This window comes from Candida margitis (genome assembly GCF_024628925.1).
Source record: "Candida margitis strain CBS 14175 chromosome Unknown scaffold45, whole genome shotgun sequence".
Lineage (NCBI taxonomy): Eukaryota > Fungi > Ascomycota > Pichiomycetes > Serinales > Debaryomycetaceae > Lodderomyces > Lodderomyces margitis.
The window spans coordinates 38,313-63,227 of record NW_026261741.1 but is presented as its reverse complement, the minus strand read 5'-3'; the positions used below and the strand labels follow the sequence as shown (position 1 = coordinate 63,227).

The following is a 24,915-nucleotide window of genomic DNA, read 5'->3' as shown; positions in this document are numbered from 1 at the left end:
GTTTTATGATTTGTGTGTACCAATTATATTTCCATTATTAAGAGTATTACGTAATATAGATTGCAAAGGCTCTAACAAACAAATCTCTTAAAACACAACTGTATATAAATTAAAAAAAGGACTCTCTAACTCTATACTAATTTGATCCATAGATTTACCATCTACCATTGAGAGCTGTCACCTTCTTAGGAGCGCTTCTGTTGGATGGAGCACCCGATGTAACACTCTTTCTACCCGTTAAACCTGAAAATTGAGAAAATGAAGTTCCACTGTTTTGACTCATTGACGCCATTCCACTCGTGTATCCAGATGAATGACCAGATTTGGTATCGGATTTACTGGATTGCGAGGAATTCTGGGTGTTTGATCTCTCTAACCTTGCGCCTGTAATTGAGGCACTGGCTGACGATGGTTGGTATTGATTTGAACTATGGAAAGACGATCTGTCATTGAAAGTAGAAGCATCAGATCTTTTGCTGTGAAAGATTGAGACTTTAGATGACGCAACTTCATTCTGGTTGCTTCCCAACTTCAAACTCTCAATCTCCTCTCTAAAGTTCTTTTCAAACAACTCAACCAATGCCTCATGTGATGAGATCATCGAAGGGGGACATAATTTGCCATGAAGAGTCAAGCAACGACTCAATACAATTGCCATATCCTTGAATGCCTTGTGAAGCAAGTCTGCCTTGTTGACATTTTCTTCTTTGTCATGATACCTTGGGTCAGTAAAGAACAACCTGTACTGGCCTATCCCTCCATTGACAGGCGCATCCACGGTACCACTTAATTGCCTGGACAAGTCGCTGAAATGAGCCAGGTAATCGGTCTTGTCCTTGATTGCTGTGTTTATCAAACTCTCCAACAAGATCAAGTCGTCATTCTTCTTAGCAAGTGTTTGAATAGCATTATCCAAAGGTGACAATCTAACAGTTTCTGCTGACTTGATGAAACTTCGGTTCATCAACGTTGGGAAACTCAACCAAGACTCATATGTGGTTTGATCTGTCCATAAATCAAACACAGAAGTGGACCCAGGTATTTTTGCCAAGCTTCTGAAAAATCTCAAATCCTTATTTTTGGCATACTGTCTGACACCCAACGATGTGTTGAAAAGTTTATCTGAAAACTCATAAACTGGCTCAACAGTTTTCACCAAAAGGTATCTTCCAGTAACATTCTCCTCTTTCAACTTTTGCGCTTCCTTATCATCGTTTATCATGATTGCCCCAGGGAAAACTTTCAACAAGCGCTCATGTATTGAAGTGATGTGTTCAAATGGCAACCCCTGATAGATTTGAGAAATAACCCTCATATAATATGGGAACCCCGTTCCAATTGCTTCGACACGGAAATACGATGGCTCCAACTTGTCCGAGGACTCCAAATCCAAATAAAGCTGAGCCAATTTGTTATGTACATAGGCAAAACTTTTCAAATCATACGTGTGCTCATTGTAAGCATCCAACAATTCATTAAATGTGTCTGCCGCCTTTTCAAGACTCTTGCCCTTGATAAAGTTGGTTGCCATCATTTTAAACAAAAGTTCTTTTCTCTCGAAAGAAGTTTGTTGAGGAAATTTGGGCCTGAAACTGGCTGGAACAATCTCCTTATGGTCCCACGTATAGGTCCCTGCTAACAACTCCAAACTCAACGCAGCTTGCACGAAATCATTGGCGCGAACGTAGTCGTCGTACATGGTACCAATAAAAGAATTGAAATACTCGGGTTTACCTGCTGCTTTAATTTGGGCTCTCAATTTGATGTTATGGAATCTCCTGTCTTCATCAAATTCTGGACCGATTGGGACACTGATGTAGTAATTCAATGTTGCGCAGAAAGCGGTAATATTCTGGATGAACTCGTAAAAAATTGCAAACGCTTCATCCTCTCTATCCAATCTGATGGTTGCTTTCATTCTGTGGATAAAGTTGTCTTGGTCTTCTTTCGAGGGTTTGTAAGAAGCTTTTTGGTATACTTCGTAGAGCCCAATGAGACACTGTTTCTCCACTTCGTTCAACCCTCCACTTAATATAAACTCAGACACCATAATTGACCAGATCATCTTCACAGCAACAGATTGACATTCTTCATTCCTTTGAAGGGCAAACAACATCAATTCCGAAATCAAACTAAATTCGTCATTAATAAACTCAACTTGATAGCCTCCAAACTTGTTCAAGTTGAATCTTATAACATCAGCTTCTGTAGCCTGCCAAGCCAATGAGTCCCACGCTTCATTGATCAAAAATGCGGCCCTGTCACGGACATCGTGGGTCACCTCAGAGCATGCCTTTCCAGGTACATTGGACAAGTGCTCCACAGCCACAGGAGGCAAAACTGCCAATTTCAACAATGCTTTTAAGTAGTTGCCCCATAATACCCTATCGAAATGCTCAGATTCTTCAATTGGAGGAAGTTGGTAGGAAACAATCAATGGTCTGACCAATTCCAAGGCACACATAGATCCATCAACAATTATCGCATACAATGATAACCACTTATCTTCAGGGAAGTATTTTCCCAATCTCAAATACCTGATTCCTGAAATAATTGTCAAAAGGTCCTCACCATGGAAATCAGCTGCCAAGTACTTGTTTGGATCAAAGATGTCGTCCTCGATTTCAGTGCTTAAAATCCGTCCATATCCCTCATTTCCAGCTGCTGCTTTACCGATTTTAGCCATGAATGAAAAGCATGCAGCCAATTCTACCAAAACTTCTACCAACAGCTCGTCATTAACAGCTTGATCGATAGTGAAAGAGTTGAATGGATAAGTAGTTGGGAATAATTGTGTGAGGATACGCTTTGGCTTGAAAAAATTGTTTCCTCTGGTAAACTTGTTGTACCTAATGAAGGTACGTGCCATTGCAGGCAAGAACTTGGCCAATGAGAAACACAAGTCAATATCCTTATCCCAAGGCAATGAATTTTCCCACAAAATTGTGCAAACTCTATTAAGAATGCTACAGCCCAATCTAGTGGCCTCAACATCCATTGGACCTAAGAAAATTTCCACAGACCACTGCATTGACTTTCTAAGCAATTCTCGCCTAGCTTCTTCATGGTCGGCGATAGGACTGTTAAGCAAACGCAAAATCAAAAGAAGTTTACTAACGGGGATCTTGTGCTCTTTGGTTGCCTTCTTGGTAGTCCCATCGTAGTTCAATTCATCGGCACCCATTCCACGAAGGCCAACGGAATCAATAAATCTAATCAGCATATTTAACACTTCACGATCATCCATGCGTGATTTCAAGCTGATGAGATAATCAAGACTATCCAAAACTAACACTTGATCATCGATCAAAACTGGCGAGTCAACTGCAAGAAAGTTTTCAACAGACATAAACAAACCGCCTAAAGCATTTAAAGTAACATCCAAATCACTAGTTTCCTGGAGTGTCTTCAAGGCAACCCTCAATATAACTGTACTGACCCTACACATCGATCTAGCCACGGAGTTCCAATTGACAGCGGCTCTAGCGTATATCTCACTGACTTTGTTAACCAAAAAGATTCCGACTTGTTCCTGGTACTTGTGCTTTGCCATGAAATCATCGACTAAATGAGAGTATTCATCCTGTTTGCCGAACAATGTATCCAATAAATGTGTGATTGCTTTGAATGTGTTATCATCGAGAATTTCAATTGTCAGTCCACTGTGCTGGGACGAGTTTTCAATAATACCAAGCAATGATGAAAAAAGCTCATTAAAGTACTTGAGCAATTGAGAAAGTTCCAACTTGCAAAATACAACCAACGAGTTTGATAACTCATCAAGGCCTTTTTGTCCCAATTTGAAATACTTTTCATACTGGAAAATGTTGTCTATGGAGATGTCTGAATTGTAGACCTTTCCTACATACTCTGTATTGAGTTCCACGCGTGCTATTGGAGCATTTTGAGTAGTGGAAACAATTTCAATAACATGTGGTTTTGTTTTGTTGAATTCAACCAACCTGTTGCCAGACTTGTACAAAAGTTTACCTTCACCGGCTAAGACACCATTCACATACAATGATAACAAGATGTAATCATCACGTAATGCCTTCTTTGTTGGGCTCTTTAAAGATACACCATTCACTTTGACGATTTCTCCAACTGATTCCTCGGGGAATACAGAGATAAACTGCCAATGTCTCTTTTCCAATTGATTGGAAGCCTTTGCGAAAGTGATGAACTCGTTATTGGGGGTGCTGATCTCAAATGTTAACAAGTCATCTTTGGATCCGCCTTTGATTAATGAAACCTTGTTCATTTTCAAGTAGATCCGCTCATAGTTCTCAGCCAATGGATCGAAAAAGATAGGCTTAATTCTGGCAATAGGAGTAGAGCTTGAAATCATGTCAGAGTTGGAGGCACTAAACTGATGCTTAAACTCCTTCACGGTAACCACAAGTTTTTCGGCTCTTGGATTGACAGCAATACCATGACTGGTACCTGCGATGATTCTATCAACTAGTTCTCCCCACCCGTTATTTTCAACACCATCAACCGTATCACCTCTCTTGTTCATATAGGACCCGTATAACTTGATTGAAAAATGATGTGCTTCGCCCGACTGCAATGATCCAGTATTGCGGGAGAAAATTCTTGTAATGTCTGCAACCCCGGCAGCAATACCTCGTTTCACCCTCTTGACCAGCGGTCCTTGAGGGCTTCTCAAGTTCAAATCAACCTCCTCAGTCAAAACGGTAACAAGAAAGACTTTGTTGTTGACAATTTCACTTGAAGGTACATTTCTAAACAAAGCTGCACTGATCTTTTCGACGTTCACCAAGTCGTCAACAGAGTCAGTGTGCACAGCAAAGGCTTCAGTCAACCGTTTATGAGAATTACGAAGGTACATATAAGCAATAGTACCGGCAAATCCTGGAGGTTGGTAAGCAGATGAACCTGAAACGGATTTGAAATCAACCAAAATGTGAGATGGTGGTTCGTGACTAAAGTTTTTGCTCAATGGTGGCTTCAAAGAATACTTGTCGGCGTAATTGTGCACCTTAATTGGGAAGTTCGGATCAAGAGCACCCAACTCACTGTTGAGTGCTATTCTTGCCGGGCTAGAGTTACCCCAGTGAAGAATACGTCCATTGTAAGCGTCTCTTGCCAAGATTGACTTGTATCCTGAAACATCGGTGCCCTCGTTATCCAAATCATACGATTTTGCATTGATTCTGGCTGTCTTTGAGGCGAGCAATTTGGGTATTTTGTTAAACAAGTAAACAACGGTTTCCCTTGCAACCTGTGCCTCATCTTCGGTCAAAAGGTCATGCAACAATTTGATTCTGGTCTCATTCAAAGCATGATAAATCAGCACCAACTTCGTGAAAAGCCTGAATTCTCCCATGGAGTACAACGCAAAAATATGCGATGTAAGCAATTCCATGGTGTACATGATTTCGTCACCCAAATCCTCAACCGAGTTGATACTACTTGGGAGGGGCGGAATCTTGGGTGTAGAAGCTTCTTGCACTCCATCAGTTGCTTCCTTGTGGTTCCACTCTGAATCTCCAATAGTAGGCACTGCAGACCCATCTACTATATTGTTGAAGTCTTCATTGACTTTCAATTCTGGGAAGGGTAATTCGCCAGTAATCTTTACATACTCCAACGGAAAAATCACAACTTCACTGGTTTGCACCGGCAACTCATCCAAATTACAGGAGGTGGCAATGTACTCATTTGGCCAGGGCTTCACTAATGCATATCCTCTTGCCCACTTATCGTCCTTAACCTCAAAGATAAATACTTGATCTCCTGGGTATAAGTTTTTAAAATGAGGGCTTCTCAAATGAGGGTGTCTCTCGTTGGGTAAAAACGGTTTTAAAATCCTACCTTTGAGAAAGGAATTAGTTCTTGTCCAAGTCATGTTGTGTAAAAGAAGAAAGAAGGGTTGTCCAATGTAAATAAAAGAATGGACGAAATCCCAGTATTGTCCTTTTTGCTGAAATTTAATTTTAAATCAATTTAAATTAATTTTCAAATGAAACTCGATATGCATAGCGCAAAAAAAAAGAATAGACGAAGAAAAGAAAAGGAAAAAAAGAAAAAAGTGAAAGCATCCCAGGTTGGATGATTACTGATGGATAAAGCTTAACTGTTTGAAAAGGTGCCAACTGTGGCAAATGCCCTAGTGAGAGGTCCAGTTACATCGAAATAAGTGGGACGATTCTTTTAAGTTTGACGAAAGTAGCTTTCAAATTTTAATTTTAAATTGGTTTTGATTCTGTGTAATAATTAAGCGAAATGGCTTACCTAAAATCTGACAAAGTTGTGGAATCACAAGGCCCCTCTCTCATTGGAATGTGTTTCTATTCATGCTAAAACTGAAAGCCATTTCCACATAACCTCCTTAATGCTCTTGTGATTGTAGTATGTACCTCCATCCCAGATATATCGGTCCATTTCCGTCCTCCCTGAATCAAAATCTAGTCTATCTAAACTTGCAATCGATGAACCCTTGACTACTCTATAACCAGCATAGAGCGCTGCAAATACCATCACCGTTCCATAACTTGAAAAGAAAAACAACGTGTCCCATTCATGCTTTAAGAATACGACAAATCCCATAGCCAAAACCATAAATAGTGTAGCACACATACCAAAAATCGCTGCGTATGGCTGAAACGGGGACTTGTAAGGATAAGATACATCGTTTCGGCTCATTATGTCTGGTCTTCTTTTCAATCCATAATAAAACCTTATAAACGTCAAACACATAGCAAACCAGACAAATATCCCCGAAGAAGCGATGACACTGTTTAAATTTTGAAATACGACAGTAGCTGATTCAGATACACAAGTAAACGCTAACAATCCAAATGATCCGGCAAACATGACGGCATTGTAGGGAATTCCATTTCTGTTACAATATGTGAGAAATTTTGGTGCTTTTCCTTGTAGCGCCAATGCATACACCGTTCGTGAACTGACGTATAGCTGTGCATTCCCACAACTCACTGCAAAGAAAACCAAAAAGACATTCGCCACAGTGCTGAAATCACACTGCCCTGCGCTTTGGAGAGCTACAATCCAAGGACTTTGTGAACCACTTCCATACCCCGCATAAATTGATGAATCGTATGAGCAATGGACCCCGCCAACAGTCTGCACAGCAATATTACTTGCAAACTCAGACTCATCAATTCCTGTTTTACCCAGAAGATACCTGAGCAAGCGGGGATCACCAGCATAAATATTCAAAGTGACCAAGAAAGCCGAGAGACAGTAAAAGATAACGATTCTCCAAAACACTCTCCTCATTGCTGAAGGCAAGGCCTTTCTTGGATTCTTGGCTTCGCATGCGGCAATGCAAACAATTTCAGTACCACTGTAAGCATAACAGACAACAAGAATAGCAGTGAGCAATGACAAGAATCTCCCCGTGTCGCCTTCGATCCCATCGCTTGGTGGGCTGGTTCCATTGTCGTATAAATTGAAACTAGGGCGGAAGAGTCCAAAAATGACATTGTTTTCAAAGTCTGACTTCAGGCGCATCCAATACTTGAATCCCACAGCTGGCCCGCCAAATCCGCCCCGGTTCAATACAATCATGACTATCATCATTACCACCACCCATAGTAGCTTGACCAAACTTGATACGTATTCAATCTCTCCAAATACCCGTATATCAATAAGATTACTTGAAATTATTGAGCCAAGGAAAAGAAAAACAAACCCTGTTGTGGCACCTTTACTCGTTGTAGTTTTGAGCAGAGGGAAAAAGGACAACATGATAACTCCAGCGACAACTTCACCCGCTACTCCAAAGGCGAAACTTAGAAAATACAACCACCCTGTTGCAAAACCAAATGCGTCATCAACAAATCTCGAGCTCAATCCCGACACCCCATCGATTACCGATACAAATGTTACCATTTCGCAAAAGGACATCATCGTGCATATTACAACCACTCCTACTATAGCAAACGCTAGTAGCGCCCCAAACCCACCGGCGATATTAATGGCCTTTCCCGAGTTCAAAAACAACCCCACTCCAATAGTTCCACCCAAAGAAATCATTTGTAAATGTCGTACACTTAATTTTCTGTGAAGTCTGTTTTGGCTGGTTGGGCAGTACAAATCTTCCACGTCAAGGGCATATTCTTTATCTGGCTTATGCAGCTTTAGTCTGCGACTCTTGATCTCAGAGGTTTCGTTGCTGTCGGCGTAGAAATCATTTGCAAGGTCTTGTTCTCTAACCACGTCTAAAACAGTCTCCTTCTGTTGAGCTCGCGGTAGTTTTGCTAACACTCGCCCTTGAATCTTATCATTTAAAGCACTCTCCTTGACAAACTTTTCGAAATCGTCTAATTCAATAGTTTGCAATGGTATACCATTGCCTATCTCTCTAGCACCTCTTTCCGCCGCTAGTCTTTCGTAAGCTCGTAGGTATTTAAATCTTCCATCTTCAAATACATGGTTGTTGGCTATTTCAGTAATTAGACTGGAGTCGAGGGACACATCGTCGACTGTCAGATATGTTGACAAATCAATGGAGTTGTCGTCCGGAATGGATAGATCCACTTCTTCGGGTCCTCCAAAGGCATACCGTAGTCGCCGTAGTGAAGCTGAGCTTGCCTCGGAGTTGCCATCTGGGTTACTTAAACTTGGAAATAGGTTGACGGAGGCTGTCGATATCAGGTCCATTTGTGTGGTTGTGGTCAAATGCGGAACTTATTTTGTGAACATCGCGCACGAAGAAGAAGGTGTTTATGCAGAGACTGAGTAGAGAGATAAATGCGGGAATGAAGGAGTATATGAAAAGCAGTACATCCACGCTAACACGCTAAGCTTTTTACATCTTTATCATGACTCCATTTAAACAATAGAGGCACAGACGAAAGACCTAAAAAGTGGTGTTTCGCGTCAGGAGCCAGTGAAGGCAACGACGCTGTGCAGGTTGATTATGAGCAAGCCCATTTGAAACCAACCTACCATTCTCCAAAAATTTTCATATTGTAACATATTGAGTCATCAATGATGACATTTCAGCTGTTACACTGAAAAGAACAGATACTACACTGGATCTAAGCCAAATGGCAAAGAGATTTGGTTTTCAGAATAAGGGAGACCAGGGGAACGTCTAGTATTTATACTGTTCGTAAGTCGTGTACTGTTGTCCAGAAAAAAAAGAAAAATTTTCTCCATCCTTCTCTCTGTTTTAGTATCTCTTTATTTGACCAACATCGAAAGTGAAAAATTAAAAAAGTGAAAAAGTTTTAAATCCACTACACTCAACAACAAGCTCGATATATTTAATACACAAATGGTATGTTATTAGCTGGAACAGCATCCTCCTCGTCACAACCCGCTTTACGCGTTTGTTTGTGCATCTTGGAGTGGTGGTAAGTTTCCCTGACATCGCTTCTTGATGCACAGGCTGAGTATCGTTTTGATACTGTAGAGTAAAAGTGAAAAGGACTGTTTGTTGAGATTAAGTTTGAGAACACCTTTTATTAACTTTTATTCAATGACACAGCCTTCCTCAAAGAAAGTTGCTCCAGCTCCATTTGCTACCAAGTCTAGCAAAACTACTGCAGTTAAGAATCCTTTACTTGACTCGACGCCAAAAAACTTTGGTATTGGACAATCAATACAACCAAAGAGAAACTTGTCAAGGTTTGTCAAATGGCCCGAGTACGTCAGATTGCAGAGACAAAAGAAGATTTTGTCTTTGAGGTTGAAGGTTCCTCCCTCGATTGCACAATTTAACTACACTCTCGACAAAAACACTGCTGCACAAGCTTTCAAATTGTTCAACAGGTACAAACCAGAAACTGCTGCTGAAAAGAAAGAAAGATTGACCAAGGAAGCTGCTGCTGTTGCTGAAGGTAAATCTGCCAAGGATGCTTCACCAAAGCCAGTTGTCGTCAAGTACGGTTTGAACCACGTTGTCTCCCTTATTGAAAACAAGAAAGCCAAGTTGGTTCTTATTGCCAACGATGTTGACCCAATCGAATTGGTGATCTTTTTACCAGCTTTATGTAAGAAGATGGGTGTCCCATACGCTATTGTCAAGGGTAAGGCTAGATTGGGAACTTTGGTTCACAAAAAATCCTCATCAGTTGCCGCTTTGACCGAAGTTTCATCTGCTGATGAAGCTGAATTATCAAAATTGGTTTCAACTATTGATGCTAACTACTTGCAAAAATACGACGAGAATAAAAAACACTGGGGTGGTGGTATCATGGGATCCAAGGCCAACGATAAGCTTGAGAAGAAAGCCAAAGCTATTGCTGCTGCTGCTGGGGTCAGTAACTAGAGAGTTGTATAGTTTGTGGTAATGTAATATGATCAATTTAGACTAATGATTATATTGTAAAAATTGTCGTAGCGACGTGATACGACATCTTTCAAAAGCGATAAGCTCCCAATTTATCTACCTCTGTATAGGTTGCTTTTGTCTAGAGACTCAATCACCGAGCTGATTCGAACGTCACTTGGTAGCTATAGTAGGGCTATAGCCATGTTTTAATTGGGCTCTCCCTAATGAGGAAAAAATTTGTGCGGCGTGCGACAACGTTTGCCAGAGCATTTCTTAATAGACGAAAAATTATTCACTGTTTGTCTGTTTTCTACATTACAAACCAATCAATAGACAACAAAGGTATGTTCCAGCATCATTATAGCATATATATATCACATTCGATTGGAGAGAGGGGTGACAGTTGCAGAGAGCATTTAATGATGGACGAATCATAGCCTATGTGTAATAAAATCAAGAATGGAAAAGGAGATTATAGAATCATTTGAGAGCCAGATGTTATAAGGTCATTTACAAATCCATACATTATAGGATCATTCTTCTCACATCCAATCTGTGGTCAGCTCCACGGGACCTAATACTAACTAGTAATAGATGGCTAAAAGTAAGAACCACACCAACCACAACCAAAACAAGAAGGCCCACAAGAACGGTATTAAGAAGCCAAAGACTTACAAGTACCCATCATTGAAAGGTGTTGACGCTAAATTCAGAAGAAACCACAGATATGCTTTGCACGGTACTGCTAAAGCTTTGGCTAAGGCAAAAGCTGAGAACTAGTTTCAATAGTTTTTGAATAAACGTTTTAAAGTATTAACACATTTGAGCACGCATCTCATCTGCGATTTCCTGGCATTACTTTCAATTAACAATGGATTTTAGAAGGTGAATCCTACACTGGCTCTAATCTCCTAAAGACTTACGAATTACAATGTTCGCATTTCTATTTATTCTCTAAATTGTAGTACGATAAAGCCCCATCATAGAGCAGCGTCTTTTTAGCTTGTTTTAGTTTCAAGCGAAGGTGAACCAAATCACGGCGGTCTAGTTGCATCTTGTAGATATTGATCCATTTGTAATCTTCGCCTGTATGGCTCATTTCTGCATTTCTAGTATAGCCTCAAAGATGAATCTTACTCGGTTAACTGTTTACTTTCTAAACACTTGACTTAAGCAATGGCGGAGATAATAGCTCCTATATATTGTTTTAAAAGTAACTGCATGAGAAGAAAATATTATGCATCTGATGTGGTGAAGTTTCTGACGCATAAAAGCAGGAAAAAAATCAAAACCCAATATCACTTTTGCAACCAAACACACAACCTTCCCACCACAGAAATGCCAGAAAGTGTGCGTACTAATCCTAGTCGTGTTTATATCAAGAATCTCCATTACCTTACCAGTGAAGAGGATTTACGTGCCTTGTTTGAAAAATATGAACCGTAAGTTTAATGCTATTGGTCAGCTCTTTTGCAGCACACGCTAACAAATCAGAGTAACTATCTTAGTCCCCAGTTATACAGTTAAGTTTAGTAAAAGTGGGAAACGAAAACCATTAGGTTTTGCCTACGTTGAATTACCGACTCCTGAGAAGGTTGAAGCTGCTGTAAAAGATCTCGATGGGACTGTCTTCAATGGGAAAAAACTTATTGTTAAGGCTTACACTTCTTACAGACCTTACCAAAGGTTGTGGTGGAAGAGGAAGACTCCCCAAATTGAGAATCAAACAGAGGTCTCCCAAAGCCTTGAGCCCCCTGTAGAATTGATAGCAAAAGACCGCATTTTGATTTCAAAAGCAAGAGGTAACATAACAGAGCTGATAATCCAACAATTCTTAAAAGAGTACAACCCCAGCAACATCATCATTTGCAAAAATAAAAAGTCCATCATAAACCCCATGAACCTTACAGGCTCTTACTTTAGTGTGTTGGCCACCGTTGATTCATCAACAAAAAAGTTGGATGAGATCATTGAGTCTTTAAAGTCGCAGAAACTAAATGGGAAACGAGTTGAGTTGAAGCCGGCAAAGGTCGACAAGGTTGAAGAGATCGAAAGAGAGGTCTCTGTGCAAAGTACGAGTACCCAAGATGTAGTAAATGACGAGCAGCTGGTCAGGTTAGACTCAATATCTGAAGTTTCACCAAACGATATCCCATTGGAATCCCCTGATCCAACTTCAATGATTGTCAGTCCTGGGCTGACCCTCAGTTCCAACTTCAATGCTCAAATCCATTCTCCTTAACTCATCTCTACATTTTTGCTAGTTATTTCTCTTTTATATTATTATAAAAACCCCAAAACTATTTAAATGTACACGTAAATTAATCAGCGGTTTTTTGAGTACCACGTAACAAACCAGTTCTTCTAGCAGCAATCAAACCTGCTTTTTGACCTGAAACAGCACCTCTAGAGATAGTAGAAGCTTTACCAATATGTTGATGGTTACCACCACCATGAGGGTGATCAACTGGGTTCATGGCAACACCTCTGGTCTTTGGCCATGAGTTTCTCTTGACCTTGTATTTGTGGAAGGCTCTACCGGCTTTCAATAATGGTTTATCGATTCTACCACCACCAGCAACAACACCAATGACACCTCTGGCGTCTGAAGAAATGATCTTCTTAGCACCGGATGGCAATTTTACTCTGGTCTTGTTTTCGTCTGGGTTGTGTCCGATAATGATAACATAGTTACCAGAAGTTCTACCTAAAGCACCTCTGTCACCAACTTTTTCTTCAACGTTTGAAACGATAGTACCTTCTGGACAAGATCCCAATGGCAAAATGTTACCAACATTCAATGAAGCCTTCTTACCGGCGTAGACAAATTGACCAGTGTAAACACCTTCGTTAGCAATGAAGGTTTCTTCTCTCAACTTGTATCTGTATGGGTCACGGAAAGCAACCTTGGCTAATGGGGCACCTCTACCTGGATCGTGGATGATTTGCTTGACGACACCACGGATGTATCCATGACGTTCGGCGTAATCCAAGGTTCTCAATTTGGCGGCACCTTTTCTCAATCTGGTGTGTGAGGTGAAGATGGAACCAGCACCCTTTCTTTGGTTACGAATGACTCTACCTGTAATATGATGTTAGTATTTTGGGTCAAAATTCTCTGTGATAAGTTTGAAAACACATCTTGGTCATTGTTGGCTCGTGGATGGTACTTGTTTTGCTCGTCGATGAACTCAGCCTCCTTGTTGAGCATGAGCTGTGCAATAGACTGCAATGCAAACTGATCTGTTTCCCTTGTAATGTAACGACATACCCATTGTTTAGTGATTTGGTTTGATTAGGTGTTCAGGAAAGGTGTTAGATTAATTTTTTAGGTGAGATTTTTTTTTCACTAGATTGGTAAGGTTCCGCACTATTTTCGTTAGTATGGGACTAAAGCTAAAAGCTGTGTGTGTATTTTTTTTGTTCTTCCTTTCAAAAACGAGACAAATTTGTGTAAGAAAATATTATTAGGGTTTAGCCCTAAAATATGAATTAGCTACCATATGGCAGGTAGAGATAGCTCAGACTTTGTTCATACTTGCCAACCTAGTGTTGTAGAAGAACCTTGGATGCGGTGACTTAGTTCTACAGTTTCGTTATCTACTATTTCTCCCGTTCAACTTCAATTGCCAACAGAGACATTCTGGGGATCGTAGATGTACTATGTGCACTCAATAACGTCACCGCTTACCACTTTGCTAACGTTATTAACTCAGCTGAACCTTGCCTATGAGCCTTCATTCTTATAACGGATCATGTTTGAGTTAGCTGAAGAGTGTCAAAGAGTATATGAAACTCTCTCTTATTGATTCCGGGCGTGGTAGTTCAGCAATCTCGAAACTCCGCGATGCGCGACATATTGCGAAATTATGGAATCCATTCGATCTCATCGCTGTATGGGGTAAATATAACATAGCATGAGACTTATAACATACATATGGGGCAAACTGGTCCCCCTACGATCTATCTTGATACTATCTAGAAACATTTCAAACCAATCTGGAGTCAATCTGAAGGTTTCACTGAAGCACAATGCAAAAAATGATGTTATGGATAACGCCTTCAAGAAGAATATACCCAACAACGATTCCAAACATCCAACGAATGGTACCCGTGTACAAAATGCTGAAAAGGTAAATACGAATTCATCAAGAGATCACGTTACTTCATATTTACCGAATGTTGATAAACCACCAACAGATGTTCAATCCAAAAGATTACAAAAGCCAGGAAACGAAGTTGCCACTTCTGGCAAAACCCACAATTATAATACCAATAAAATTGATCGAGCTCTTAGCACAATGGACCGTCTCCGAAAGGTAAACCCACAAGCTAGATCCTCCAAAAGGCGATCGAGACTGAAAAAGCCTTCCGATACAAGTGACAAGCTCGATTGCGAGTCTGGTACAACGCGTCTAACATCACAGAATGTCGTTAAGAAACAATTGAAGCAGTGCATAGCACCAACAAAAGAGGACATACCGCGATTGGCTCACAACTTGGATCGAGTCTTGTTTTCGCCTGGGGTTCATTTTTTACAGGACCCAAGAACCCGTGTTTACAATTTCTCTCCTTTCTTGAAGAATGTAATACATTACAAGGACTTCAACTTTGATGCTGCAGGCAGTTACACGCCGGTGGATAAGCATAAGACTTTGTTGGAGAATGCCAAACTTTTCAAAAAGCAATTTTACTCAAGTACTTCATCAATGACTTCGATATTGAGCAAATTTTACATGTTGTTGAACAACTATTCGCCGTCTAAAGTGGAGAGGTTTGGCGAAATTCCATTGAGTGGTGTAGCTACAAAGTTACCAAGTAGCACATTTGTTGAGCCTAAAGGCTCGTTCACTTCTAAAAGCAAAAAGAAAACGGTGTATTCACTCCTGGCTGACAAGTCCTGCGACTCTGAAATTTTGCTCAGTGCAATGGGTATTTGTATGGAAACCTTGTTGACGAATCCAGAAGATGAATTTGTCAAATATAGAAAGGATAGCACGGAGGAAGCCCCGCCATCTCCGTTAAATGCCTACAACTATGCATCCTTTGGTGACTTTTTAATGCGTTCCCAGCTAGATTGTTTTGATGAGAGACTTCCGGGCAAAGGAACATTTGATTTGAAAACTAGAGCATCTACCAACATAAGGTATAATTCGCATGACCCTAATGTGGGAGAAACCGACTACCAAATATTTAAATTGACTGGACAATATGAAAGTTACGAAAAAGAATTCCGTGATCTCATAAAAACTGGAGCTTTACTCAAATACTTATTTCAGGCAAGAATTGGGCAAATGGATGGGATATTTATTGCGTATCATAATATCAATTCCATATTTGGGTTTCAGTACTTGCCATTAGAAGAGTTGGATAAAATCTTCTACTCTCATGCTGATTACACCACAGTTGCTTCGGATTCCAGTGAATCAAGTTTGAAGGCAATCTATGAAATGGATAAGTTGCCATCATTGGTTGGAGAAACACAGTTTAAATTCACAATGGAAATTTGGGAAACCTTGCTAAAGGAACATATTATCAAAGACTTTGAAGCTAGTGGCTTAAAAGATACTGCATTCAGGTTAGTTGTACAAACATACAGACCACGTTATGGTAGGACTCAGGAATTGAGAATATATGCCATCCCAGTGTCGGTCGATGAGATCCAACTGTTTCAACTGTTTGCTGATCGATATCCAACTGATTTCAAACAAGATTTAACTCAGGAGCAAAGAGATGTCAACATAAAGAAGCATGCAACGGAACTACAAAAATTTAATATTGACTCCTTAAAAGGGAAAAGGCTTTTGTCATATGCAATCACCATGGGTAGCAGTTATATCGATGCGGAAACAACTGCTTACTACAACTTGCCTCGTCATATGCCTGACTCGTGGCGTGTGCAGTATTGCATCAAACCTGTCAAGAATCCATCAGAAAAGGACTTCATAAAAGTGTTTGACTTGCCAATCCAGCAATTAAATGAACAGTTCCAACTGGCAAATAAATCTAAGTTCAAGTTTATGAAATACATACAACAGATACATCACCGATACGAAAAAATAGGTACACTAAGAAAGAAGCAATGGGCCGGGAAGGAGAAAACTGCAAAAGTATATAGACCAAAGTATAATTTGTAGTACTTATCTAAAAGCAACTACTCATGTTGTACGGAACCATTGCTCAACTCATTATCTTTTGTAAGCTGTGTCTGGGCTTTTTCCTTACCACCTTCGAAGTTTTCTCTCACTCTAAGATAATGTTGTAATTCTTCAGCAGACACTGATGGGTTCAATTCATTTTGTGCCTTGATAAAGTCCTCCATCTTCACCAATACAGTAGTATCTTCATTTGTAGCTACATTGTCAAACCACCATCTTGAATTAACCTCGTTTTTACCCTGGCTAACCATTTCAGCATTGTACCCCTTAATCTTTTCATCAACTTCGCCAGCAACTCTTGTCATGGCATTCAACATTGAGTCGGAACATAAAGCATAGAAATCAGCACCAGTGTACGTAAATGAGCATTTCTCGGCAATCTTTTTCAAATCAACCCCATCGTCCAATTGGAATTTTCTTGTCAATGCTTCTAATATCTTGGTCTGCTTATCGTCTGTGTCGGATATTCCAAGATACAACATCTTGTCAAATCTACCTGGTCTCAACAAGGCTTCATCGAGCAAATCAGGTCTGTTTGTAGCACCAACAACAAATACTCCATCTCCACCTTCGCTGCTCATACCATCCAACTCGGCAAGCAATTGAGAAACGATTCTATCCATAACACCTCCAGAGTCACCTTGGTTACCCCTCTTTGGTGCCACTGAATCTAACTCATCAAAGAATATAACACAAGGTTTGGCGTCTCTTGCCCTTTGGAAAACACGACGCACATTGGCTTCCGATTCACCGATATACATATTCAACAATTCAGGACCTTTGACTGAAAAGAAATTCAAAGAGAAATTTGTAGCTATAGCTTTAGCTAGTAAAGTTTTACCAGTACCTGGTGGCCCATAAAACAAGATTCCACTTCTCTTTTTAAGTCCATTGTTGAACAACTCTGGATGTTTCAAAGGCATGTCAATAGTATCCAAGATTTCATCCTTGACTAAATCCAATCCTCCAATATCTTCCCATTTAACATTCGGTATACGAGGAGCCCCAATGGAGTCACTAAATTGGTTTCTAGCTTCGTTGATGGCAGCCTCAAAATCATCTGGTATCCAGGTTATAACCCCACCATTTCCTATGTTGATCAAATGTTCCACTGAAATGCCTAGTTCCTTTGACAATTTTGTCAACCGCTTGATTGCCAATTTTTTGGATTTCTTAATAATCGATATTAAATCTCGTGGCGTCAATCCGGCCGATTGTAAAGCAAGTGTCTTTGCGTTGATGTCTTTTCTTGTCACAAATGGGAAAGACGTGAGATCAGTAGATGGTGTTCTAGATTTCTCATTTGCAACCAAATATTTGAAAATCTCCAAACGTTCGTTTTCGGTGGGTACGGTAAATTCTATAGTGAACTTTAAAATTGATTTCAAGTTGTCATTCAACTTGTCATAATCATTACAACTCATAACAACAACGAGATTGGAATATTTTTCCAAGTATTCAGTCAAGGTTTCAATAACTTTTAGCGAAAGCGACGAAAAAATGCTAGAATTCAGATCATTTTCATCCGTTTTGGGCACCAAATTCTCAATGTGTTTTAAGTAAATGACATGAAAAGCTGACTGGTTTGGTACATTTGCTATCAATTTATCAATTTTACCACTAAGCAATCCAATCGTTTTCAATTCCTGGCCGGGGTTGATGAAATCAAAGCAGTCAAGTTCAATCAAGTTCAATCCCATTTCGATACAAGTGCTACGGACCAATGTTGTTTTCCCTATCCCCCTGCTCATTGAAGTCAAGAGAATTGACGTTCTTAGATTGATTTTAGACGATAAGCACGTTTTCAAAATCTTTTTAAACTCCTGTGCATATTTGAAATCACTAGATGCATTGTTGTAGTTGAAAATTGGCGGCAAGTTGAGGTACTGGTACCAACTGGCATATTCATTTTCTGGTAATCTCGAGCTTTCAACACCTGATGATACAAGTAGAGTCTTTGTTGGATTTATGAGAAATTGGTTGGTGCCTACTTCATTCGTGCCCTTTATATCTGTGACTTTGAACCAAGCAACTGCATCTGGGTTCCCCACTGGAATCACTTCTAAATTCTGCTCACCATTTTCTTCGTTATTTTCCTCATTTGCATTATCAAACATGACTTTTGCCAAAACAGTATCAATGACAACTGGGAAGTAATCACCTTCCTTGACACATTTCAACTGATCACTAAGAATTGTTTTTAAGCTGGAAAAGAAACTTTGCTGATACGTTTTGTCCATGGTGATTTGCGAGCTAACTCTGGAAATTGTAGCTGATTCGGCAACAGGGATGAGTCTGGTCAACAAATCGCCCTTTACTGGTTCAAGTGTGATTTGAGAATCTAAATTAAGCTGTAAATTGATCAAAAGTATCGGTGACACGTACACGTATCCAGTCCCAAATGAAGATTGAGGTTCTGTAAAGCTAAAGATTCTAACAATGACAGACTCCTTTGCGGTGTTGATCTTGACTAAATCACCATTAAAGACGGGGAAACCCAATTTTGTAAGGTCTGAGTTGTTTATAAACACATACAACTCCTTGTCCTCTTTACGCCATTCCTCTGGAACATGTTCCAAATGCATTTTTTCAAATAAAGGCTGAACGCGGAACTTGACGGCGTTGATCGCCATTGTATGTGTATTAAATTGCAAACCCGACGACAAGTAACTCGACAAGTCTAGACCCATATCGACGTCATCAGTGTTGTCAGTAGACCCGTTGGTAATAAGAGCATTGTTAGCCTCGCTTTGGTTAATCAAAACAAAGTTTGTGTCAAGATCGACTTTACCTTGAGCTACAGGCTCGCACAAATTGGCTCTTCCGTTGATCAAACGAATAGTATCTCCTTCATTAGCCACGTTACCGTTGCCCACTAGAAATTGAAAGACAAACAATTGCTTTATCGCTTGTTGAGTTTTGTCCTTCAACAAATGGTAAATATCGTTCGGTACTGAGACAAAAAGTTGTGACAATTTGGGAATGGAAGCTTCGTCAATCGATTTTACCACTGCCGTATTAAACGTCAACTCATCACTATTGAATCTTGCCAAACTTGAGCTATTGATAAACACGATCGACTTGGTTAGTTTGTGCAGGACTCTTCCAATTTTGATTATTTGAAATTTGTCAAAATAATCTGGGACCCCTACTAACTTCACAAGAATAAACCTATCCCTTGGTACGTATGTGGGATATTCGACTTCCGCATCTGTGTTGCCAGGAAAGATTTCATTAAATATGTCCTTGGAGACCTCAACGATGTCAAATTCATTCCTTTTTGGATCACTGATTACACTGACGTTCGCCACTGTTGACACTGATTCAAATGAAGTATTATCATTTTGCGTAGCATCTGCAACTGAAGGCATATTGAAACGTCGCTAAAGAATTGTTGTTGATGGAAGTCTAAAATGTGTCGGCCGTTGAATGTGATTTTATTCACCGAAGAATATTGTTCCGCTGGATATGAAGAAAAAACTCATTGTGGGGAAGAGCTACCAATTTGTGAAAATTGGTGTGGTACAAATTAGAAGGAATAGAACGAACCTTGGAAAGAGTTGGAGTGTGAAATGTAGAAGAATGAGGGGTTTGTGGAACTAGCCCACTGGATGTCAAACTACTGCCAAGCTAAATTATGCTGAGCCTTTCAACGCAGATGCAATTGAGGGAACAAGAGAGCTTCCTTTAGGCTCACCTTCGACAATCAGCCTACTAGAGTGAAATTAAGCTTTGATTTCACTAATATCTTCCCCAATCTAGACCAACTTGTGTGTAAACATTCTGCACAACCTACCCCTCTAATCAGAACCTGTCGCGTGTAAGAAGTTAGCCGCTACCAATATCATCGCACATTTCAAAGTGTGAAAAAATAGAAAAGAAAAAAAAAAAAGGTTTGAGATCTTCTACCCACTGCAAGCAATTCATCTCTGAAATAGCTTCCATCTGGGTCCAAACCTTCAACAAACAGTATGTTTTAACTTACAAGTTGAAAACCCTCCATCAAAGGAAAAGAGCAGAATAAGATGATGATAACTTCTTTTATTTTATCCATACCAATTAAGAGCTGTCTAACAGGTCCCCGTTTTTTACGTTTTCGTCGTTTTGATGAAATTTGGGACCAATTGGCAATGATATGGTATTAATAGTCATAGTTACACTGATACAATGATGCTACTCTTTTTCTTTTCTGAAGTATAATGGGGGATGATTACTTGAAAAAGAATTTTTTTTACTAACTTTGCAATTAGGTTCGTTATGTTTTGTATATAAAATACACGGAAGGTTCTGTTTGAAACTGAATAAATCGTAGAGTAAATTGATGATGTTGACTCTACCTCTTATAAGTCATTCATGGCTTCTTCAGTTATAAATTGTAGTCTTTGCCGAGTTTTCAACCTGCCAATTGACTCGACTACAAAGAATTACAATTGGAAAACCTTTAAAAAGCTCATTCTACAACTCGAATTTCCTATTATGTGCGTTAATTTATGTTATTATACAAACTAGTAACCCTGTGTCTTCACAACCTGTCTTTCCTGATTCAATTTAAACTCCTTTTTTTATCTTAGCAATTCAAATCAAATTTACTCTTCATCTTCAACAACAACAGTTTGCAAACCCTTGGTAGAAGGAACAATTACTGGTTCAACATAAGCAAATAATTTTTCTTTGGAGTTTTCTTCATCGTTTCTCTTTCTTGAAATTCTCAATCTTACTCTGTGTTCAACACCTTGGACACCTCTTTTCCACAAAGCGACGTTCAACTTTGGGTCTAATCTGACATCAGTGGTTCCCATATGCAAAGTAGCGAATTTTCTGATTTCTTTGACAGCTTTTGGAGCTCTCTTTTTGAAATTGACACCGTGCAACTAAAAGGTTAATTGTTAGTAAATTACTCTAAGGAAAGAGTGATGTTTGAAGAAATGGTGCAGCGAGGTACTCTAGTTGAAGCAGGCAAAGGTTCACTCTGTCGGATAATGTCAAATGAGATTCATTTTCAAAACTTCTCGTAGTATCCCCAAAAGGTTGGTTTGTTATTCCCCAACTGGATGAATCCCCTTCCCAATTTTGAAAACTATAACCGTTGCCATCTCTTGAATGCCCAGTATTCATTCTAAAAATGCAAAACTGTTAAGCGATGTGACGAACATCGTATGGCAATGAGTTCCTTCTCTGCAATAACATGGTACGCTCTGCGCTACTTTTCCATTTTCTTTCGAGCCATCCTTGGCTGAATCCAAGTCTATTGCTTTAAAACATACTCTCTTGTGCAAGTTAATGGTGTATTCCCTGGTGACGACGTCTTGTAAAGCCATTGTGGTTGATTAAGATTTGTATGGGTTGACTACTTGGATAGCTGGATTTCTAAAATTTTTTTTTTTTCAAATTCCACTCACAGTCACATTGGTAGTGAACTCAACTAAGTGTGTTTAATATTACACAAACTTATCCTTTGATTTAGCACTGCATATAAACTATTTTGGTAGCACTGCTACTTCTCAAAATGTCAATTAGGTCTAAGCCCTAACTTCTGATTTTCTTTGGTAGCTCAGCCATAAGGAAAAGGCACAACCAACACAAGTATCTTTAACCAGTGGGCTTGATAATAATATGATACAGTCACATTCATGATATATCAGTAGTTTGACAGCTTCAAATCCGCATTGTCTAATGTGTGGTTCCTGTCTCGTAGTTTACACAATGTGACTGTTTCAAAGCACTATTTCTCTTCATAACCAGATGAACTTCGCAATAATTCAATTCTACTAGAAGTATGCTCATCTGTGGACCAGTACTCATGGTGAAGCGATATTATTAGAAGATTTAGAAGTTTGATTTCTTAGTCAGCTTTTGCAGAAAACAATTTTGGTTGCAAAATTAAATAAAATAACTGTGCTGCGCATTTGTATGACGGGACATCTTTCACTGGGCAGTTACAACTTTATATGTAGAGTGTATTCAACTCATAGGCTGTTTGAGAGTATCAAGCAATTGTGATATACAACGGTAAACATGCATCTTACTTTTCCCCCAGTTTTGAAATAAATGATAACATTTGAGAATCTTATCTCTCCACGCGTAAGTTCGAGAAAAACGACTCCACTTCCTTGGATAAGCCAAACAACTGGCAGAGGAACTACACCCAACCTTTATAATAGCTACATTCACTTGCAACTAGATGACAGCTTCGAATTCAGACCAGCAAACCCATCCATCAGTTCCATCAACAACAACTGCTCCGACACCACATACAAATATACTTCAGCAAGCCAAGCAAGCACAACAACAGGATCTAAAGCAATCGGCAAACTACATCAAACAACTACACACACTAACTAATTACCTAGTATCTTCCAATTCAGATACTAATCCATTAACTACCAAAAGCAATTTATTAGACAAGATCACAACCATACATCAATTGAACAATAATATCGAACACCAATTGAATGAAGAGATTAGTGTAAATTACTACAACATGATGAAAATGAAACGCAAAGTTACCAAATTGAGTCAAGGATGTAGACAAAAATTCGATGCAATGAACGAAGTTATTCATATTGATGGAAGAGATGTTAGGGATGAGGTGGATGTAAGTAATGAAACAGAGGCAAATGGTAGTAGCAGTAGCAGTGGAAGAGTAATCAGGGCTGGACGCAATGAAGGAGAAAGCAGCAATGCGGTTAAAGTTGGTTTACAAAAGAGGTGTGAATTAATCGATCAGGATTTGCGGATATTGGAGCACACATTAAGATTGATAAACGAAAATAGTAAAAGCTGACTTTAGTTTAAAAAGGGTTGCAAAGTGGTTGAACCTGTGGAGTCACAGGGAATTTAGATAGTTTTCTAGTTTCAAAATTGAATGCTAAGTTTATTATTACATTAAAATGCTATTATATAAGAGAACTAAAAACCACGAACATGTTTATGGATCCCATTTCTTCTCCTCAATCCACCCAACATGGATAATCTTGATTAAATCTCGTAAATTGATATGTTTATCTTGTTTCAACACTTTATTCTCATCAACTAACGAATAATAAATTTTGTAGTATGATTCCTTAGGAATATATGATATCGAGGTTTGTTTAATCCGGGCTTCTGATTTCGTGGGGTCTGGACAGTGAAGCCATTTACGACGACGATAATTCCACAATATTGTGCCAACATTTACATCTTGGGCCAGTAGTAACAGTTGTGATGAAGGTCTCGATGATGATGATGACGATGATAATGCATGGGGATTTGACTTTGTTGAATCACATGGGACCTTCGCAGTAGTCACAGCAGTAGATGCCAACATATTTTCAAACTCCTTACGTAGGATAGCGAAATCAATGTCATTGAATTGTGGTGCCTCATGGGTATTAGTGGATGATCCAGTTGCTGTGATACTGTCCAATGCTTCTTCCTCTTCCTCTTCCTCTTCCTCCTCTTCTTCTTCTCGTTCCCGGTTCATTTCTTCACTATCCAGAGTGATTTCATCTATATTTTGAAACAGTGCTTGATGATGTCGTATGACATCTTGTAAAGTTGTGCGCACATTAAAACTCGTTTGGTCAGATACAACTGTAGTTGAACTGCCCACGTCGTGACTATTCAATACTTGACTATGAGTAACAACAGCTTGGTTGTGGTTACTATTACTATTACCACCACTGCCGTTATAGTGAGCATACATCTTGTCTAGACTCTTGAATTTTTTATAATCTTGTAAAAAATTTTCCTCGGTTGTATTGTACCCTTTTGACGATCTTACCAATTTATCAAATGCCATATGCTCATCGGATCCGTCATCAACAAACAAGTCATCAATCAAGGTGTCAACAGTGAACACATCTTCTGATATTGACTTTAATCGATGAATAAGCGAATGCCACTCGTGCGAGAGCTTTTTGAAAAACCCTGGTGATGCTGAAGAAGATCTCAATGAGGATGTCGTTGCTGCACCCTTTGTATTCTTTGAACTAGACACTTTTGCTCGTGGTACCCGTGTTGTAGCTTTATTTGAAGGAGTGGCGGATGCTTGTGTTGTTGTCACAGTTGTGGATGTAGGTGTTGGGGAATTGGAAGTTGGGGTATTAATAGTCGAGTAAGATGTAATGGTGTGACCAAGTCTTGGTTTTCTCTGGTCTCGTAGTTTTGGCGTTGATTGTGATTTTCTAAGTTTGGCAAATGTGGATAGCTTTGATCTGTGGGTATCAGTTACACTTTGAGTTTCACTACTCATGGTGATATAGTAAAGTTACTTCTCTATAAAAGCAGACAAAAAACAAAAAAAAAAATTGTTGAGCTAAAAAAATAGGACAAAATGGGGCAAGGGAGGAGGATTCTTTTCTGATATGTTTGCTATATGGTATTAAAATGAGAAAGACCTAAAAGTACGTCTGAATATTTCTAACTCGTAAATGAGGGGGATGATAAAAGGATACGTATATATATATGCAATAAAATGTAATAGTTTTTGGTAATTTTGTCTCTACT

General features: G+C 39.4%; 10 protein-coding genes across 10 annotated transcripts; 4 read left to right on the top strand and 6 right to left on the bottom strand. All coding sequences in view use genetic code 12, as the record gives it.

Moving 5' to 3' along the window:
• Positions 1 to 154: 154 nt before the first annotated feature.
• On the bottom strand, positions 155 to 5,872 carry DCK1 (guanine nucleotide exchange factor DCK1; the record flags this gene model as incomplete). The annotated part of the gene is made up of 1 exon (XM_051817382.1): positions 155 to 5,872. One exon carries the CDS (start codon positions 5,870 to 5,872, stop codon positions 155 to 157), a length of 5,718 nt encoding a protein of 1,905 aa, XP_051673880.1.
• Positions 5,873 to 6,318: 446 nt separating this feature from the next.
• On the bottom strand, positions 6,319 to 8,652 carry SSY1 (Ssy1p; the record flags this gene model as incomplete). Its single annotated transcript, XM_051817371.1, has 1 exon — positions 6,319 to 8,652. The coding sequence occupies one exon, from the start codon at positions 8,650 to 8,652 to the stop codon at positions 6,319 to 6,321; it is 2,334 nt and encodes a 777-aa protein (XP_051673879.1).
• A 619-nt stretch (positions 8,653 to 9,271) lies between these two features.
• CANMA_000503 (60S ribosomal eL8 domain-containing protein) lies at positions 9,272 to 11,050 on the top strand (the record flags this gene model as incomplete). Its single annotated transcript, XM_051817361.1, has 3 exons — positions 9,272 to 9,274; positions 9,410 to 10,255; positions 10,865 to 11,050. The coding sequence occupies 3 exons, from the start codon at positions 9,272 to 9,274 to the stop codon at positions 11,048 to 11,050; spliced, it is 1,035 nt and encodes a 344-aa protein (XP_051673878.1).
• A 558-nt stretch (positions 11,051 to 11,608) lies between these two features.
• Positions 11,609 to 12,512, top strand: CANMA_000502 (uncharacterized protein; the record flags this gene model as incomplete). Its single annotated transcript, XM_051817350.1, has 2 exons — positions 11,609 to 11,712; positions 11,786 to 12,512. The coding sequence occupies 2 exons, from the start codon at positions 11,609 to 11,611 to the stop codon at positions 12,510 to 12,512; spliced, it is 831 nt and encodes a 276-aa protein (XP_051673877.1).
• A 79-nt stretch (positions 12,513 to 12,591) lies between these two features.
• RPL2 (60S ribosomal protein uL2) lies at positions 12,592 to 13,545 on the bottom strand (the record flags this gene model as incomplete). Its single annotated transcript, XM_051817339.1, has 2 exons — positions 12,592 to 13,352; positions 13,542 to 13,545. The coding sequence occupies 2 exons, from the start codon at positions 13,543 to 13,545 to the stop codon at positions 12,592 to 12,594; spliced, it is 765 nt and encodes a 254-aa protein (XP_051673876.1).
• A 642-nt stretch (positions 13,546 to 14,187) lies between these two features.
• On the top strand, positions 14,188 to 16,407 carry PET127 (Pet127p; the record flags this gene model as incomplete). The annotated part of the gene is made up of 1 exon (XM_051817328.1): positions 14,188 to 16,407. One exon carries the CDS (start codon positions 14,188 to 14,190, stop codon positions 16,405 to 16,407), a length of 2,220 nt encoding a protein of 739 aa, XP_051673875.1.
• Positions 16,408 to 16,424: 17 nt separating this feature from the next.
• Positions 16,425 to 19,799, bottom strand: PEX6 (AAA family ATPase peroxin 6; the record flags this gene model as incomplete). The annotated part of the gene is made up of 1 exon (XM_051817315.1): positions 16,425 to 19,799. One exon carries the CDS (start codon positions 19,797 to 19,799, stop codon positions 16,425 to 16,427), a length of 3,375 nt encoding a protein of 1,124 aa, XP_051673874.1.
• A 1,215-nt stretch (positions 19,800 to 21,014) lies between these two features.
• CANMA_000498 (60S ribosomal protein eL31) lies at positions 21,015 to 21,746 on the bottom strand (the record flags this gene model as incomplete). The annotated part of the gene is made up of 2 exons (XM_051817304.1): positions 21,015 to 21,299; positions 21,621 to 21,746. 2 exons carry the CDS (start codon positions 21,744 to 21,746, stop codon positions 21,015 to 21,017), a joined length of 411 nt encoding a protein of 136 aa, XP_051673873.1.
• Positions 21,747 to 22,609: 863 nt separating this feature from the next.
• Positions 22,610 to 23,212, top strand: CANMA_000497 (uncharacterized protein; the record flags this gene model as incomplete). The annotated part of the gene is made up of 1 exon (XM_051817293.1): positions 22,610 to 23,212. One exon carries the CDS (start codon positions 22,610 to 22,612, stop codon positions 23,210 to 23,212), a length of 603 nt encoding a protein of 200 aa, XP_051673872.1.
• A 144-nt stretch (positions 23,213 to 23,356) lies between these two features.
• On the bottom strand, positions 23,357 to 24,661 carry CANMA_000496 (uncharacterized protein; the record flags this gene model as incomplete). Its single annotated transcript, XM_051817282.1, has 1 exon — positions 23,357 to 24,661. One exon carries the CDS (start codon positions 24,659 to 24,661, stop codon positions 23,357 to 23,359), a length of 1,305 nt encoding a protein of 434 aa, XP_051673871.1.
• Between the last annotated feature and the right edge of the window lie 254 nt (positions 24,662 to 24,915).